Source organism: Aythya ferina, assembly GCF_964211825.1.
Source record: "Aythya ferina genome assembly, chromosome: 14".
Lineage (NCBI taxonomy): Eukaryota > Metazoa > Chordata > Aves > Anseriformes > Anatidae > Aythya > Aythya ferina.
Window position 1 is genome coordinate 14,366,648 of NC_140312.1, and position 20,234 is coordinate 14,386,881.

At 42.1% G+C, this 20,234-nt stretch overlaps 1 protein-coding gene across 1 annotated transcript in view; it reads right to left on the bottom strand.

Moving 5' to 3' along the window:
• Nucleotides 1-18,841, bottom strand: part of KCNIP1 (potassium voltage-gated channel interacting protein 1) — a gene marked incomplete at its 5' end in the record, with an annotated part of 373,601 nt that extends 354,760 nt beyond the window's left edge. The window contains one exon of the mRNA XM_084535742.1: nucleotides 17,738-18,841. Coding sequence (XP_084391868.1) covers nucleotides 17,738-17,825 — 88 coding nt within the window. The remainder of the gene's footprint in view (nucleotides 1-17,737) is intronic.
• Nucleotides 18,842-20,234: the final 1,393 nt, after the last annotated feature.

Here is a 20,234-nt window from a genome sequence, read left to right on the forward strand (position 1 = left end):
TCTCAATTAGTTTAAATTAGCAGAAGACATCATTTATTATTAATCAAATAGATGACTAGGAGAAGGTAATCAATCTAGCCCTTTGGAGGAGCCAAGGCTTGATTCAGATGTGAGTCAGCTGCCTTCCCACGGCTGTGCTCCAGCAGCAGGCTCCCACACAGGTGCTATACAGAGCCCCGTACTGAACAGGCAGCCATTAGCCCTCATTTCTCAAATCAGCTTCTGCTGGCTGCTATCTTGTGCCATTTACTACTTAATTCATTCTGAAAAGCAGCGTGTAACAAGCTGTGCTGACATGTATTTATTGGGTGCTTGTCACAGCACAAGTGCTGTTAAATTGCTTGCTACACACCAAACTTTTCACCATGAAGTATTTCCATCCTGCACTGAGTTCAAAGCCTTCAGCTCTCATCTCTATGTCTGTAAAATGTATATTACATGTACAGTGCAACATAGTCTTGTTCTGATACAAGGTAAATTTGGTAGAAAATGTATTGCTGCAGACTCAAGTTTAGGACACGTTCTCACACTATTTTAAGCATTTTCAAAACAGAGACATATGGAAATAGGACTTGTTAGAATTATAACTACCTGCATACAACACCAAAATAAAGAACAAAGTGTATTCTGAGGTGGACTGAAATAATTTCTTTGGCCTGCATAACTTGCAGCATTTGCATAACAGGGAAACTACACCACACATACAAGCACATCACATCCTCTGCTTTGCACTTGCTGGACCAGCAGTGAGAATCCATCAACACACACGGCTCCATCCTGCCCAAAAGGCAGGTCTGGAACAGGAGTTCTTCCACTGGATCATCTGGGGATAGCCAGAGATGCACCAAATACCAGCTAATGGTTAAAAAGAGTTTCAAAAGAGTTTCCTGAAAAACAGGCAGGTACCCCATACCTTAAGCTGTAGGGAAAAGCCCTGGTCAGTAATTGGGGTGTCAGGAAGAAGCATGCTTCTCCTCTCTTCCAGCTCCTGTTAGCGTGCTGCAGGAAGGCCCCAGGCACAGGAACACAATCAGTCCCACACCATGCAGCTGCCCAGAGGAGAGAAAAGCAGGGCCTGGTAACAATGCAGTGTTGAGAGCAGCTTGGGCAGCGATGTTGCCTTCCCATACCCCCAGCAGGCATGATTACAGAAGCATCACGTTTTGATTAAAACCAGAGGATACTAGGGTGCTTACAAAAGACTTGCATTTACGACATTTCATTTTGGATGAGTGAAGATGGTCTAAAAGATTATTTCCAAGTTTAATGAATTTGACAAGAAGTCATTAACTTCTTGTTCCTTGATTTCATTAGCTGTTCAAATCTTCCTGCTGCAACAGAGCAGAGGAACATCATGCAGAGACCAGAAAGTCCCCCATTGGAAAGATTAGCATAATGTATTTTTTAAAAATAATACACTGAGCAAGTGACTTTTCACACTTAGTCTGAGTGTTTAGAGTTCTTTTATTGCTTGCTTCAACCTGCTCAGAAACGTCTCTGATCACTGATGAGACTAGCAGGATGCTAGGGGGCTCCACGACCAGCACCCTGCTCTCTGGCAGTCCCAAAAAAACATGCAGTGCTGCAGACATGAACTCCCAGTGCAGCAGTTCGAAATGGCATTAGGAGCATTGCCAAGGCATTATAAACCATGTTGCTCTGATCTGAAAATGGCACAGGGCTGCAGCTGATTGCTATGTATATGCAATGACAGACCACAGGTGAGGATCCCAGCTACAACACCATCAGCCAGCACTAGCCCAGCGTACAACTGGGTGAATCCAGCAAGTGTGCTACAAGATTTCTCCATGTATAATTAATTCTGCACCTGTAATGGAATTGCTGCAACAGTTAAGCTGCTTCAGATGTGCAGCCAACACCAAATCAAGATTGCAAACAACCCCATTATTTTTCTCTCTCATTTTTTTTTTTTAGACACCTTAGACCCTACTCTTCCTGAAAGAAAACATCAGAAAGAATGGCTGAAGTTTTCTTAAACTTATTTAAAATTTGGTAGTTGGGTGAAAGGCACAGAAGCAAGAATTCCCATGCAAACCACTTGTAGTCATACAGGACTTGTCCATGGGCTAAAGGGAGCCACATGGAAGAACAAAATAAACCTGTAGTTACTTCATTGTGAAAGCAAAACTCTGGACATGACCGTGACTCTGGAACCAGGTAAGAGAGCACACCAAGTTTTCCTTCAATGCTGAATCAGTCTCCCTCCTCCTCTCAAACCACAACTCATGTGGAGAAGCATCCCGTTAGGGGATCCAGATAAGTTTGCAGCAGTGTGATGCCCTGAGCCAACAGGTCTCTTCTTACCTGCCTAGGCTTCCACCCAAGAGCCACCCTGCACACTCATGGTCTGCATGGCTCCAACAAGGGGAGTCCCATGTAGGAGGAGAATGGGGGTCACAACTTGCACATATCTTCCTTCACCAATGTAAGAAAGTTGGTTCTTAATGTTTAGCAACCAAATTAAAACCAACTGATGTTCATTACAATAAGCATTCTGTCCTCCCTGCCAAGTGGCATGAGACAGGTTTGCCTATAAAGGCTTCTTACTGAATTAATTCTATGCGGGGGCTCGGGAGCACTAGCACAAAATCATTGAAACAAATGTCTGCAGCAAACAGTTTTCTTCACTTTCTCACATTATATTACTGGAAATTCAACAAGAAGCAAGGGCAAAAGCGAATGAACTAATCAACTTAGGAAGAAAACATACAGGCAGGTAGATGTAAAATTTAAGTTACAGAGAAAAGTTTTATCCATTTTATGACCAAGGATAGAGAACAACAAACAAGCTGAAGTTCTTGTTCACATTTTACCTGGAGGGGAGATAGCAACCAAGACAATTTAGTACACAGAGGACTTGGAACTGAGTGTAAATTGAAGCCATTCTTTAGTTATGACAGGGTCATCTCCATTAAAATGTAGACACCGACACCTAAATTATTTCATTTCCCTTGCCTGCTCCTACAACATCTCCAAACTGAAATACCAGTTTTATGATGTTGGCAACAGGAACTTCTCATGCAATTGTAACATTAATATTGCAAACAAAAAACTTAAATATTGTGCAAGCTGAAAAACTGAGAATACAATGCAGTTTCTTATGTGTGGTAACACACTGCAGCAAACAAGGCAGAAAAAAATAATCCTTTGCCATCAATTCCCTGAAACCAGAAACAACAAAACTATTAAAAAAAATAGCAAACCCTCTGTTTTGAGATTTCACACCATGTGTTCAAGGGGCTGTTGCTGCCCTCATTATAAAAAAACATGCCAACTTGAATTCCTGCACAGGAAACAGAATGGCTTCCATACAGAAAAGAAAGTTGATTTAAGCTCAAAAACCAGTTTTGCTCAGAGGACTTTAGAAGAGTAAAGTAAAAGTAGCTTACCCTGATAGCTGCACTAGGGCTCCTGGAGTCTGCTGGAAACAACTCTGTTGATTATTGGCCTATGGAAACTGCGTTTACTGCACGAACATGGACCAACAAACTTTCTTCCAGTGGATAAAATACTATCTAAAAGCTGCCGCATATTATTTGGCTTGGGTGGATTTTTTTATTTTTTTTTTTAATGAAATACATAAGGGAGTGCTGTGATCTCCGTAATGCATTGTTTAATATTAGTGTAGCATTGCAGCAGAGCAAAGACACATATTAGTAAGGTTGAACCACAACAACTGCTTGCATGGAATATTTCTTTAGCTGGCTTTATTGTGCCTTATCAAGCCAACCATCCTTCCTCCTCCTGTGTCCCTTACACACCTTCATGCTTTACTTGCCGATCTTCCGGGGTCATCGCAGCGTGCACCATCAGTTGGAGCCCATAGGACTTGGCCAGTACATCTCCAGCAGTAGGATGCACTGATACCAGTTTTGTTGGATCTACCAGTTTTATAACATGCCAAAATAGGTTCACAGTGTAAATGCCATTTTCAAAAACTTGTTTAACTACCTTGGTAAGTCCACAGGGCTTATTCTAAGAGGTTTAAGGCTGCTGACAAGAGCCAGTATTTACAAAGAAGGAGGCATTTGTTACTGGACTCCACATATTATTGCAGTAGTGGAATTCAGTGTAATTGTCTGAGTTTACAGCCGCGTATGAATGACAAACTTTTTCCACGGTATTTTAAATCTAGGTTCACTTACGAGAGGATGTTTTAGAGCCACATACATTTTTCTAGTTCTTAAGGATTTCAACCAATATCTCCCTTAGTTCTTTGTGCTTGTGGTATTGACTTCAGAGCCTACAATCCAATGCTTGACAGTCACTGCCTTACGCCCTCTTACACCAAAAAACCATCGCAAGTGAACTCAGAGTTTGTGTAAAACAAGAAGCAACAAGGCATTCCTATAGCAACAAGTTCAATTCCACCTAGAGTTTAATTCCTAAAGAGGAATGGCTCAGCTTGCAAGTAGTATTTGTGCACATACACTACTAGTTTAATTGGCTTTCAATTCATCTGACTCTAGCTATTGAGTGCTTTATAGAGGCAGCAGAACTATATCCATATATTTGTTGTCAAGAGGTTACTATCAGCGTCTGCCATAGAAAGCAGAACGACGTAAAACATATTTAACTTTCTCAGAAGAACTTTTTCATTAAGCAGGAAGTATTTCAGTCAGTTGAACATCCTACCTTGACGGGAGATAAAAGTGTGGACTACATCACAGCATGACTGTAGCTGTGCAAAAGGACTTCAGTGGACACAGGCAAGATAATGACTGCACAAGTATAAAGAGGCAACAGCAAGAAAACCCTTGAAGAACTGAATTTGCACAGCCCCAGTAAAAATCTGTCAGTTACAGATGTTAAAGTTACATCCAATTCATAGAGAAAAGTTTAGAAACAAAACTGAAGATATTTACAGAAGTGAACAAAACTGTTAATAGAAAGACAACCTCAACAATGTCACATTTTGAAATTCACTTGCAGTCAGTCTCACTCCCCCAGTGGTCATACTTCCAGGGGCAGCAGTTGGTTTGATCCCTGAAGGGCACCAGGTGGCTCCAGCAGCTCGGTACGCAGACACAGCGCTTACTCAAGTTGCTTGCACAGCAAATGGCTTGTGTTGGGGAAGTTACAGAGTGCAATAAAGACACAAGGTAGCAGACTGTCTAAGAACAAAAGATGTTCTACCTTAGAGGGGGTGTCAGAAGTGAACCCTTCATGAAGTAATCATGTTTAGATGGGATACGACATTTTGCAAACAGATGTTTCGCTGTTTTTTCTTGACTGTCTTGACCTGAAGTGCACACTGGAACCTCTGTAACGGCTGAGGTGTTTGAAGTGGAAAAACACCCAGAGTTGGGTTATTTATGGCCTAGTTTATTCCATTTGCTTTCAGAACTATTATCTTTCATCTTAGTTTTGGTGCATAGAGGACCATTTGACACAAGTTGAATGGAAGTTGTCATTTTTGTGTTCTGCAAGGAGGGAAACAAATGCATTTTTTTCTGTGAGCCGTGTCTCAGGCTTTAGATTTATTCTCATTTTGCCAGATAGTCTGTAAAGACTAGAAGGAGGCTTAATCAACAAATGAAGTAGAAAAAAGGTGAAAGTGGGTTAAGAGATGAAAAAGGTACAGTTACACACTTTTGGAGTACTGGAAGGAAGCATCTCAGTTTACAGGAAAACAGGATTTACTGCATGCAGCAGAACTAACTGCAAGTGGCAGGCAAACAGAGCCCTCTGCTAGCTCACTGCTTCATGCAGCTTCAGTTACCCTGGCTAGAAGGCAAAGAACAGAGGTTGGACTCAACTCTTCATCTGTCAGATACGGCCCTACAAAATAGCATCAGTCAAATTCAAGAGCAAGGCCAAAGGAATTTAATACCTAAACAAGCTCTGCTCAACAGAAACATTTTGTGTGCGCTCTCCTGGAGATCCCCTCCATCCAGGAGCTGGGTACCTCCCGCTTTCATCTGATGAGTGGAAATAAGAGCTGCACTTCTAGAGCTCGTGTTATACTACTGCTAGGAGAGCCTCATGCCAAACTCTATACCACACTTACTTCTTAAAAGGTAAAGGATGTTTATGGCACTTTGTCAAGCTGCTCTTTATTAAAGCCAGCATTTACACACCTTCTAGTTGCACTGCAGTACTTGCAATGTTACTTGAAGTGTACCAGAAGTCTTTTTTTCCCTTCCCCTTCAAACCAGAAAACAAAGGCTTTATTGAAAACCAAAAACCTACATATAAATTAACAAATGTCTTACCTAGCACAAACACTTCCCTGCATCCTCTTCTGCAGCTCCTCACCATGCTTCTGGGACTATTTTTAGCTCTTTTGGAACATCTCAACCAATCCAAATGGTCAGAAATTAATCACATCAAACTTCCTTGAGTTGTGTAATTTCAAAGTGTTATTGACTAGTTTAATTCATTGCAAGAAACACTACTTCAGACTGCAATATTCAGCAACTATAAAGAACATACTAGTTTTTTTGATACACAATGCTAGGTTTTTTTTATTTATTTTCTTCACTGATAGAACTCATTGGGTTCTACAGTTGGCATTAAGTGCACATATGATTGCTACATTACCATGCAAATGTGTTTTTTGTTGTTGTTTAGTTGCTTTCTTTTTTAATGCTTTATATCTTTGCCCACGTAGAGGGACAGAAATTTGAGCCAAACAGAAGTCAGAAAGAATCAAAGTTGTACTCACAATAACCTAGAAACTCCCCTGAAATACCTTATTCCTTTTAATCCTCAAATATTTCAGGAACAACCCGCAATTTATATGCATCAAATTAAAGAGAAACCAGGTTTTCAAATGTTGTCCAACACTTGTCCCTTAGAATATACCCACAGTAGACAGAAATTACTGAAATACCTCCAAGGAACAAAGACAAAGCAGTTACACTGTACTTTTCAAATGCAAACCAAGTGGTCTTGTACTTGGCAAATATATATACATTCAGCAAGAACATTATGGTTTTTCTGGGATAGTATTTACAAACCCTCACCACCCAGAAATGTTGATGACAGTGTTTGTTCTCCAGCAGAACACCACATACCAGAATGAATGGACAGATCTGGAAGTGCTGCACAGAGCAATGCCACTTCACACGTGCTGGAGACCAGACCACAGTGGTTTAAGTTTAGAGCTCCGTGCACAATAGATGAATGCTGCAATAGTCATGGTGCTCCCAAACAGAAGGGAAATGGACCTCTAAGAAGCATCTCCGTGTCTACGGATCGCTAATATTAAGCATTTCTTGCTGGAACAGACTCAACAGAAAGCAGTATTGTTGAATGCAGCTGTCACAACAAGCAAGACCAAAGACCACATAGCCCAAGAATAAGTTCACAATTACCATCAAACCACTGCTTTCTGTGGCACTCACGTTTTCAAGCACAGTCTGTATTCAGGCTAGTCTCTTCAACACAGAAAGATGCATCCATCAGATTATTCTCAGAAAAGAGATTTTTTATAACATAGATAACCTTTGACTAGCTAAAGGCCTTTAGTTTTGTTCAAGGAAATAATGCAGACGTGCTAGAGACAACAGGCTCTGCCGTGAGGTCTGGTTTCTGCTACAGCTATCGATCAGGCATTTTGCACCCCTTGTTACAGCTATTTGTGTAAAACTTTGCACTTACATGGAAGATCTTTCTTGGAAGGCAGATCAACAGAGCAAGCAAGAGATACTGGGCATCAAATCCATTACAGGGCTAACTCCTCTGATGATAAGCTGTTTTACAGGACAAGTTGTTTGCTAAGTCTCAGTCATTTAAAAATAAATACTGCTCAGAACTGTATGCAAATCTCATTAAAGTTCTCTGTAGATTTTAAGACAATAACTTGGTCAAAAAGCTCTTTTATAAATTGGCTATCATTTGCATACTGTGAGGGTTATGGCTTACTGTATGTGCTATAGATCACACTGCTGCCTCTGGTACAGAGCCTTTAAGTGCAAAGCAAGTATCTTTGCTCGTTGGGAAAAGATAGCCTTGTCATAAAACTCGCTTTCTCCTGTTCTCAATTCTTTGTAAAGGGATTTACCCCAACATGTAAAGTTCAACAGGAGTTAAAGTCAGTGTCAAAACACACAGCTCCTGAAATGAACATACTCTGTCTTTACAGTTCTATGCATGGTGAGGCATTTCCAGGGCATCAGTTGCCAACAAACAGAAATCACAAGAAGAGCTTTTGCTTAAGACTTTCGCTCCATAGAAGCTGATCCAGAGCATCATCCTTGCAAGTAAAGATCACTACAAAATCACATGGTATTTCTTCAGCTACCTGAGCTTATCAAGCCTGCAGATGTTGTGCTATGGAGAAAATGAACCAAGCCAAACCGTATCAAACAACATCCAGTTCGTGCCACCTCTGCTGAAACTGTTTTTATACCTACAGTTTAGATACCTACATGTATCTTTGTCATGCCCCAAGTGTGCAGCAAAGCCAGGTAAGTCCTGAAATGGACTAAAATAATTAAGCTGCTAAAAAGCACTTAAAAAAAAAAAAAAGAGGCTAAGCTGTGCTCTGTAGGACTGGTAGCACACTGAGTTTCTCTGAAACTAACAAGGAACCACAAACAAGAGCAAGATGCACAGAAGCAGACTCCAGCTCTCCACATCCATTCCCTCGCTATGCGGGGTGACGCTTTTCAGAGCTACAGGAGCACATCCCCACCACCCTTCTGCTGGATTTGTTGCACTCCATCTCAAGCAGCTCTCAGTTTAAGTAACATTTCCTTGTTTGTGCTAGGAGCTTCATGTCAGACAGTAATATTTAAATAAGCATTTAAGCCATAATTCCCCTCTCCACAAAAAAATTCCTAAAAAACAAACAAAAAACCAGTGATGCTAAGAAGTAAGATATGCTACGTGCTCCCTTTTTTTCCTGCCTTGATGAAGTATATTTTATGCTGCAGGTTAAGTAAGTTTCCCCTGCAGTGACATCTCATCCTAAAGACATAATGACAAACACACACTTGGTTCACCACAAGCTGTCTTGTGAAGGCAAGTGTCTTGTGGCCTTGATGTTCTGCATCTTCATGAAATACTGCAAATATGTTATGCTTGTAGTGATGATTTTGCAGGGGTAATGTTTGTCAAGCAAATGCTTCTCATATTTTCCTGTATTTATGAGGAGACAGAAAACTCACACTGAGCGGAATTGTTTTCAAGATGAACGCAGGACACAGCATGAGGTATGAACCCATAAATTCAAACGCCAGCCCTTGATGCAAATTGCACTTTTCAGTTTCTGAAGCAGTGATTAGCATCCCCATGGCTGCACGAGTGAGGCCTTTTGAGAAGTGAAAGGACTCGAGTTATCACCGCTCACCATGTTGCCGATGGCAATCACGGCAGCATCCTGAGTTACCGCGTCTGCGGCATGGATTGCATTCGTCCGATGCTTTTATTCGCTGAGTCTCAAATTGCTTCTCAGGAAGCACGAGATAATATCCCTTTCAGAGCATCAACATAAACACACAATTCATCAGTCAGAAAGCTTGTAAACATTTTCAGAGCCAAGCCAAAAGCTTCCTGACGGTTACGAGTTTCCCCAGAACACACAACCCAACCAACTGCTGCTCCCTCAATAAGGTGCAACAGGTAGGAGACAGCAATCCATACATCACAGCAAGCAGAAGGAATTCAAGAAGTCTGTTTCACTTTTTGTCTTTTATTACCTTAAAGCTTACTTAGCTTCCCTCAATATTATGTTTGGAAATGAGTTTTTTGTTTGTGTCAGCCTCCTCTTAGAGTGAATCCAGATGGTTTTATTCAATTTTTCAATCAACAGCTGCCTTTTTACTACTTAAGGATGGTGTGACAAGAGCCATATTTATCATATTAGGCTAAGCATTTTGATATAGATGTCATCAATGCTTATTCCTCTGAAGTAAGAGGTTTGTCTTTACCAAAATGTACGTGATAAAATTGCTCATCCTCTTTTTAAACTGGGAGTTTATTTCCAGAACTCATTACCATGCAGTACTACAGCACTTTTTCATGGACAGCTGCCAGTGGTTTTGCCTTTTACATTCACAAAAACTTACGCTGCACCTCTCTAAGCACTGCTATTTATCATTTGATTAGTTCTTGAAAGACAGATGATCCATTATATTTATCATTTACTTTGTTTACTATCACTAAAGGAGACACTGAACATTCCAAACTGCTAAATAACTCTTTACAAATGTGGGATGATGTGTTAAAGTGAGCGTATTTAAACACAACCTACCCAGGTTTCAAGACTTGAATCTACTTATTTTATCCTATAGGTACCAAAGCCACAGGGTAACACTGGGAATTAAGAGCAGGAATTTGTTACTTAACTGGTCACAAAGCTTACAAAGTTCCCCTCTGCTTCCCAGGACACCTGAGTGATGCTCCACCAGCACTACCTACAGACCATGAGAAATGCTGCCTATTTGCAACCTAGAGGGAAGAGCGAAACACACGTACATTAAAAACATTTTGTTTAATTGGGATAACCACCATCCTCCTCCTCCGTCACTACCCTTCCAACTCAACATACAAAACCCACTTAGAACAGAGAATGGTATTCCCAGTCACGTGGCTCCTTCTGTCTATTATTGATTTCATTTATAGCCAACACACATTTCCAATTTCAAATGGACAGATTAAGTGACGCTAGGGTGAATATTTGCCTTAGTCACAGAACATTATGGAACACGTCCAGAAACATACAATTTTTGGTAACAAAAAATAAATAAATAAATGAAACAGATAAGGCATTATACAAAGACTAAAAGGCATTTATACCAAAACTAGGAGGGCATAGGCAAAACTAAACAAAACCATAAATGTCACCGCCAGTGATATCAAAAGCAGATCATACAAAACCACAGCTAAACCAAACACATTTATAAAACTTTATCTGGTTGATGAAGACCAGAACCTTAGTACAAAGTCTGAAAATGTCACAAAGATTTCAGCCATTACTTACAGTGCATCAGGTGAGCTTGTGCGAGTAAAGCTGGATCCACAAAGACATAGGCAATGCACTTCTGGGTCCTTACTGTGTAGTCCAGTTTTGACTCCTGCTAGTCACCCCACACCAAGTGATTGAGTTGATTTTTTACAACATGTGACTCTCAGAAGCCCATAAAGAAGAGGGGCAGTGCACAGCCTGAGTTAGCAGTTTCAGCCTAAGATGGTTGCTGATCAACCAAGTCAAACACCATGTATGTCTTCCACAAAGGATGCGTTTGTTCTTTATTTCTTCCATGGCTCAGTTTAAACAGTCTTACTGAGATAATGCAAACATCTCAACTTCTACCTATAAAAAGTTTACAAGTGGCAAATTAAAACACCCTAATTTCAGATAACCTAAAGAAAGCATTGTGCCATTACTGCACATCTGAAAGAAACTTCCCTAACAGGTGAAGGCGTCACTCAAAGCTCTCAAAGGCAGGCACATTACACAGTTGCTCTTTACTAGCCTTTTAAATGCTAGTGACATTTTTCAGGTTGCAAAAGATGCAAAACTGTATTAACTTTTGCTAGATGCAGTTATTTCAGTTCCATAACAGGACTGCATTTTTAAATTCTTAAAACTCACCTTCACAAGACGAGCACCTCATCAAGCCTGGGGAAGCAATTTCTCCCTTTCATTCTGCAGCGTAAGGCTGTTTCACCAGGTCTCACTTTTATAAAGGACAGCATTAATCACTCTTATTTTAAACCCCAGACTACTTAACTTTCAGTTATCAGCATTAATACACTCCACCCACGTGCCCTGCAAACCAAACATTGTGAAGCAGGCATTACTAAGAATTAAATTGGAAGTTAGAACCAGCTGAGAAGTGCAAGTCAAATTATATTGGGTTTGTAGTAAAGCTGTACAAGCGTGGAAGAAGTTGTCAATGAATATTCATCCCAATTACATCATGAGCTTAAGTGCTACCACAGTTAAAACCTTTCAGTGTCTGCTTCCAATTACATTTCCATTCATTAGCTTTACTAATCATGCTAAAACAGTGAAAACAAAGTTACATGGACAGGAACCCCACAAATACCACCATAAAGTCAAGACAGGCCAGAATTTCATTTGCATCCCTAACCATGGGACTCTTGCTCAGTTCCCATCAGGTTTACCTGGTACCCAGCATAGACAAGAAGCACCTCAAATTTCTGTTGCCAGCAGTAAAGCAGGCAGCATATAAAACCATTACACAGAACAGGGATAATTCATGAGAATGCATACAGGAGATTGCCCCAAAGCAGGACTGACTTGCAGTTCAAGGCTGGCTGTGAGCACCAAACAAACTGACAAGTTTTTACCTTATTTTCACCTTTTAGCATTGTGCTGTTAGAGATAACTTACTGGAGATAAAAGAAAACTATGTCTTGAAATTGCACTTCATGTGCTAATTTAACCTAATATGAGGATGATTTAATCTGTCACTATCCACTTATGTTGAGCTACCTTCAGAAGTTACCCATTTATGCTTATATCCTTTCATTAAGTGGGCAATAACAGGGTCAGATAGGTCAAAATATACTGTGGAATATTCATTTTACTCCACTTTAAGTGACAGAACAGACACGGTAAATTAGCATATCAATAAGCTACAGCACGGTCTAAATTTCCTAGCCCATTTGCCAGCAGCATATCTCCCATGTAGTCCACTAGCTATAAAAAGAAAGAAAACACCAAAACCAACCAAACAGAAGCCCCACAAGTCTAGACACTACATTCTTGTACATTTCTCAACACTGTAGAATTTAAGCATTGCTTTGTTGCCCTTTTTTCATTAGAGAATCTATATATCAATTCATTAGTTATGCAAAAAAATAACCTCGTTATTAGGATGTCATTAGTGCAGAATACAGAAGAGTTGCTGGTATTCCCACTGACAGGTTACCTACCTACTAACAAGATTTAACAACCTTCATGGCTCTAAGACACCACAGACACGTGCGTATTGCAAAATACCATTACAAAACCTTATCACACAGTTTCCCAGCAGACAAGAACACATTTTCTTGTTATATTCAGATAAATGGTATTACATGCTCACTCTTTGGGGCTATACCTTCGCAGACAATTAAGTTCTTAATAAATTTCTTATACACATTCAGCCCTGTCTTTGCAGAGATACTAGTTTCTACAAGGACAAGTCTGCAAAAGTTTTAAAAGGAAGGCTATGGTATTTCTGCTCCTCCTCTTTCTTGGTTCTCAAGTCTCATTTGGAGCAAGACAAAGACAAACCACACATACATATCTATACATACATGTATATTCAGACTACTTAAGGTTAGTAGCATTCGTAGAAAAGATGGATTTGCTTGTAGTGCTTTTTCATAGACATGTGTAACATGCCAAGCAGAAGTGTCTTTGGCTTATTAACTCATACAGTTGCAAGGGTTGGTACCTATGGAACAAAGTTAACTAGGTTTTCTAAAACCAAAACACAAGCAACACACGCATGCCTCAGGCAAGAGGCAATTACACTGGAGATCTTCATCAGGTGGAGCTGGGATCAGGTACTGAACCTTGAAGCTTCACTAGCTGCAGATTCTTCTCTGCAATACACATGGGAAAGACAATTATTCCGCTTGTCGTACTGGCAGCCCCTCTCTCAATGAGAGTTTACAGCAATGTTTTATGTACAGAAACTTGCATTTACTCCAGGTGGTCATAAAAACACGCGGACAAGATCAGACACTCAGTGTAAAAGTACGTTAACATTTGCCTGGCCTCTATAACCACCTTTCTTACTAAGGAAGAACTACAAAGCCCAGAAAGTTTTATAAAGAAGGAATGTGCATTAAAGCCTTTACAAGAGCCCTCTGAATAACAGCTTCTATAAGTTTGAGGGCAGTATCCAGAATTCAGGGGTGCAGGGGGGCTACACAGCAACAGAAGAATGAAATGTCTTCAAATGGCACAGGGGTGCAGGATCCCTGGCATCACTTGAACAACTGCAGTGAACCTTCCTATGTCTTCAGGGCATCTAGCAACATTTATCCTTACATTTTCAGAGGCTGGAGAAACCAAGCCAAATCTAATGCAATGCCCAAAGGAACAAGATTAGCTTCCACTGAGAGAAGACAGAGCCCATGTATGACTAAAGGGGACCATGCACTTTCTTTCCCATCTCATATAACATCTCAGAAGAAGAGCTGTAATTTGGATTCACAAAGCAGCAACGAAACAGACCAAGTGCAATAAAACTTTTCTTTCACACTAGGGAAGGCTGTGGGGAGAGCAAAATGTTTGAAGACTTTATCGTTGCACTGGAACAGATAATTAGGCAATTAAAACTATGAAAAGTGGACAAATTACCAGTTCCAGATGAATTGCTTTGCAGAACAGAAATGGGAAAAGCAAGAAATCACAAATGAGAGCCTTTGGCAAGCATTTAACTAAAAGAGGGGCAGCTCGGGAATGAAGGTGAAAGGGTAGTTAATTTGCAAAAGCTTATCTGCTCCAGCAAAGGAACATTTTGAAGGAGTTGATCCCTAAAATAATCTTGCTTTTCATGCATTGATAATCAGAACACATTAACAGAGACCAAGCAGTCTCATTCCAGCTTCAGTTTTGGTCACTGAGCAGGGCTGTGTTTCCAGAGGCATCAGCAGTACCTTCATATATATACAGAAGAGACTTGCTCGATCATTCTGCTCACTAAGCCCTTCCAAGCAAGAATGAACTTGGGATGCAGGCAAAATTTGCTAATCCAGCTCTGCAAAGGTACCAGCTATGAACTCCTTGGCTTAAAGCCCTGTAGACCTGCTGCAACTGTAGATTTAAGTCAGGACATACCCAACAGGCTGGTGACACACCGTGAGACCAGGTGTGCCTTCCCCCTCACTGCCCACACCAGGAGGCAGCTGCTGTCTCATCACACTCTGTTGGTGAAGGAAGGACCTAATAGCTGCAGCTCAGAGATCCTCCTTTTATTACTGAAAATAATCAAGGGGAAAAAACTGCTGCTGTTGAGACAAGAAGAAACCACTGAGTGGTAAGGATTGCACCTCATTGAATTGCAGAGTATCTCCCACTCTAATAAACCTCAAAAAGGTGGAAGTATGGAGAAGAGAATGAATCACGTGCTTCACAAAGGATTTGGCCTATCAAATGTGTTTAAAAACAGGGAAAAAAAAAAAAAAAAAAGGCATTAAACAGTATGAAGGCAATGAAACAATGGGGTAAAGAACACAGAAGATGTGACTTGAATATTCACTAGCACGGAGATTGCCTAAGTTAAAGAACACAAGACAATGCACAGCTGTTTCTGTTTTTTTTGATTACCTGCAGAAGTTTCACTAGAAGAAACGCAAAACAATAAGCGTGGCATAAATGTATAAAGTAACATCTACTTTTTTTTTTTTTTTTTTTTTTACAGTTAGAACCCCTAATTTAGATTTCCAGTTATTTTCTTTCTAGTTAAGAGTTTCACAGATATTGTTATCAAGATGTTGATTTTTCACTACAGCATCTCTCTAACACCTATGAATCAAACTCATTCCCATGGTTTATTCCTTCCTGAATCTGATTCTTCCAGTACAACACAAAAGCAGATGAGTAGGGGGAAAAAAGAGTTTATCAGAGTTTTAAGTACTTTGAATCCCAGAACACGACTCTTATCTAGTCCAAGCAGCTTGAAATGAGACATTGTCACAGGAAAGATGTGGGTAGAACAGTGTTATACTATTGCATGGGCTGCCAAGGAGGGAGACAATGATAGCACAATTCTGGCATCTTTCAGAAGAAATGAAAAAAAGCCTTGGACATTTTCCACTGTGATTTCTAGCTCACTGCAGAGTGCTGTTCTACTGTCCGACTCCAATATTGATGTAGCCCTTTGCAAAAGGGAGACAAGCAGTAAAGACACAAGGACTGCTTGATAATGCCCCATTAGATGAATTGCCCTACCTTTAAGGAGCACCGCCCAAACCCAGATTTTCCCCCTTTTTTTGAAGGGGAGCTCAAGCAAAGAGAACAGTTTGTTGTCCATCACTAGCAAATATAGCAGCATACATAAAAATACACCATACATAAAAAAAAAATACAAATAAAGCACAGCAAATATACCTTACTGACATGCTAATTTCAATGGAGAAAATGAGGTCTTGCAGTTAGTATCCTACCATTACTTCTCTAGTTATACTAATAGTTATTTCTTTTGCTATATTTACTTGAATTTCTCCTTTGCTTATAACATTAGAGAGATATGTTGGTGTTAATCCTGAATTATAACCAACACCTGACAGCTCCTCCCTTTCTCTGAGGGACTTCAAAAAAATATTTAATCTTTCTTCTGATGTTTGACAGTCTATGAATGACAGGAAAAAAGGGGGAAAGAGAAAAAATAAATACAAGAAGATAAAATCACGATTGATTTAAAATTGTAAGAACAACTAACCTGTCCAGTATTCTTGATGTGAAATACAGGGCTTTCAGATTTATATGAGGAAGTTGCCTCAAACTGTATTTTTTCCAGATAGACAAAGAATGGATTGAATAGTTTCCCCAGTTCCTACAAAAAGGTGCCAGGGTGGGCTGGAACCTGATGGTCTTTAAGGTCCTTTCCAACCCAAACCATTCTATGATTCCACTATTACATTTCAGTTCTTGGTACTTGCGCTTTTTCTGTTTTAGAAGTCACCTCTGCCTGGTTATAGTTTACCCTAAGAAACAACTCAAACACTACAATTCATGCAGGAGCAAGTGTGCTCCAGACAGGCACACAACACCACAAAAGACTAATATTACATGGAAAGTACACACTTCTTTTTTGCTCTTTGGCTATGAAAAGATTAAGAAAATAGAAGATTTGACATTTGCAAAAATGCATGAGCGACTCCTCAGCCTTACACAAGTCTCTCCTCTGATAACTTAGTCAGAATTTTATTGGAAGTTCTAAAAATTACCCCCAGAAACACACTGTAAGAATTTGTACAAGGTTGCCCCTGACCTAAATACCGTCCACATTTCAATGGTGAAGCAGCAGTAGAGCATAATATCACTATTATCCGAAATATCCTAACAAACCACCAACAGGCATTTATCCAGTACAGGGCGCTGAGAAGCATCACTATGAAAAGAGACCAACAAAAATAGCAGTGTGATAACTTACCTCAGTACACTACCACTGAGATTATATGAATACAGAGAAGCATAGAGGACTTCTGTCCTTTATTGTTTGATTTGAGGTAAGAGAGAAGCATAATTAGGATTCGTATTGTTCCACCTGCACATGGTAAAGGTGTATGAGGTGTACGTAAAAAGCAGACTGTAGATAAACCAAAGACACTCAGGAGCACGTAATAAGCAGTGACCTAGATTTTGAACCAACACACAGACGTTTCAAACAACTAATAGAAACAGTAAAGTTTAAAAAAAAAAAAAAAAAAAAGACACCCAGGAGAAGTACTGATCCGCCGGCAGTTATGAACTCTTCACAAATCTGAAGCTGCACACCAGCTCCCCCAGAAGCATCTCCCAGCACACCGAAATAGCCTGGAACAGACACAGACTATAACAAGTCGGCAACCAGAGGTTACAAACTACACAACTTCCAAACAATTACATAAGGCTCACAGCTCGGCTCCAAGCCTGACCACACGCAGGAACTTCTCCAGAGCAGCCAATTCCCTAAATTGCACCAGAGCACCTCTGAAGCAGTGACGATAAACTACCGCAAGCTTCCTTAGAGGCTACAAAACTCCCGCAGAGCTGAGAGCACAGCGGAACAACGTGAATCAGAATCTTTTCTCTTACCTTTGCTGAGAGTGCCTGTGATGAGCTTAAAAATGGTCTGGGCGAATTTGACGATCCCATGCTTGCACCTCTTCGAGCAGCCGCTCATGGCTGAAGCGTGGAGGAAGATCTTCCCTCTCACAAGGTCCAGAAATAACAGAACAAAACAAAGCAAAGAGTCCTTGACAAAGTTCAGGCGGCAGCTGGGGCAAGGCACAGCGCTCCGCTCTCACACACCGAGCCTCAGCTCGGAGCTGGGGCTCGCTCCGAGGGAGGATTGCAGAGGCGAGCCCCGCATCCCCCTGGCGTTAAGACACGACGGCACGGTTGCTGCGATGCCCTGCTGGAAGTTGCTCAGCGCAGGGAGCAGCTCAGCCGGGCAGGGGAGGAGGAGGAGGAGGATGAAGAGGAGGAGCAGCAGCAGCAGCTTGCTTCCAGGCTTTGCAGGCTGCCTCGGCGGGCAGTGCCAATGCAGCAGCTAACGCTGGAGTCACGGGGGGTGGCTGCTGCAAACATCGGCGGCTGCTTCAAGTCTCTTCTCTCGGTCTCCTTCCCCAGGCGATTTCACAGCTAGGTAGCCAGTTTCGCTCTCCTCAGGCCCGCGGAAGCCAGCAGACAGCACTTTCTTCATTCCGCCGATGCCGTGCTCGCACCTTGCTCGCAGAAGGCTGCAGGCTTTGCAAAACCTGATGCAAATAGGACAGCAGGGCTGCACCCAGCAGAAGTCTCTTTCCATCGTACCAGTGTGAATGCTGCTCAGGTAGCTGCTCGCCCAGCAGCGGGGCTGGGCCACTTGGCCCCCAGGACCCTCACTTCGTGCACACCACCTCGGGTACCAGGTACGGGTGTCTGATGCTCGCAGGGCTCCTGCTGCCCGTGCAGGGAGCTCAGCCCCGAGCAGCAGCCGCAGTCCAGCTGCTTTCTGCCTGTTTGGAGTAAATAATTCCGGAGCGGGGACCTGACGGGTACAGCAGCCAGAGCGCAGCTGAGGGGGCTCAGATCAGCTGTCCCCCTCAGTCAGGCGTCTCTAGGCTGTAATTCGTGCTGAATTCCTCTCAGATGCCTAAAAGCAACCCCAAAACACAACGGATGCATGTCCCGGGGCGGGTTACGAGGCAGGTCGCCTCAAGGTTGTGCTCACTCCCCCCTCCCGACGACTTTAACAAAGCCACCTGGCGCCAGCCGGCACCTGTGGGCAGCAGCACCTGCACGTCGCGTCTTTCCCGAGAAAAAAAAAAAAAAAAAGAAAAAGAAAAAAAAAAAGTGCGAACGAACAGCTTTCCTCCTCAGGGAGCACACAGCTCCCAGCTCCAGGGATCGAACGGGATCTCGTTCGCCGGTCGGTGTCGCTGCCAGCCCCGGGGCAGAGCTCTGCCACCCCGGCCACCCGCTGTGAGGAGCCGGCCCCTGCCCGCCCAACGCCCGGCCTGGCCGTGCCCGCCCCCCCCCCACCCCAGGCTTCGTGCCGCCCGATTTACCTCAGGAAAGCGGCCCGGGGAGGCGAGAAATGCGATTACAGAGCGAGTGACTTCGGTAACCGGCATCTCTGAGCCGACCCCTCAGGCACAGGCTGCTTTGGCACCCGCTGACTTCCACGCAGTTGGCTCTAGTATTGACAAAAACACAGCTTCGTTTATTTATTTGTTTAAGATTTAGCAGACCCAAGCCAAAATCTTCCACATGAACATCAAAGGAGGTTTCTGTGGAGAGTTGCCACAAGCTCACAAAGACATTTGACCCTTGCCCAGCTGGTGACATTGCCCACAGCTATGGATTCTGAGGGTTTTCCCCATGCACAAAGTTTCAGGTATTTTTTTATGTACTTTTCAAAAAAGGTCTCTCCTTTTTCCTTTATTATGCTCCGCAAGGTAAAAGTCAAAGGCAGCTGAGCACCCAGAGCTACGATTTGGAGACAGCGTGGAGAGCAGGTGCTTTCCCCAGGTGTTCCATGAGCAGAGCAGAGGAGCCCCCTCCCTGCTTCCTGCATAGCCCCAGCACCTCTGTCAGCTCGTCTGGTTCCTGCCACCATCACCTCCACACCATCCAAAGTCTTTATTATATAGAATATGGCTTCCTAGTTTCATAGTTACATACATGTGGGTCTCCAGCCCCAGGTCTCATAGGGGAAGCTGGGGCAGAGATAAAATACCTTCCTGAACACTGTTAGAAACATATTGTTAAATAGAGTAGCGCATAAGTTTCTAGTGTAAAATAATAATCCTGCCCTCTACGCTGCAGATTTCCAAACAGTAATGTAAGCGGCACAGAGGAACACAAGGATAGAGGATGGGACAGAAGAATTAAAGTAAAAGGCAGCAGTAGCATGGGCTGAGTGAGAAAAGCTGAATGCCACTTCTCTGGACCTTGCTTGTCTCAATAACCTCAGCTGACCGCACAAAATGTGTGGTAGACTTGAGGAAAATAGAGAGCTAGATGGCTTCATGAAGCCATCTCCAAGCCTGCCCTTAATTCCCAGAAATCTAATTCAGAATTGGAAATGTGATTGTTCAAAAGAGAA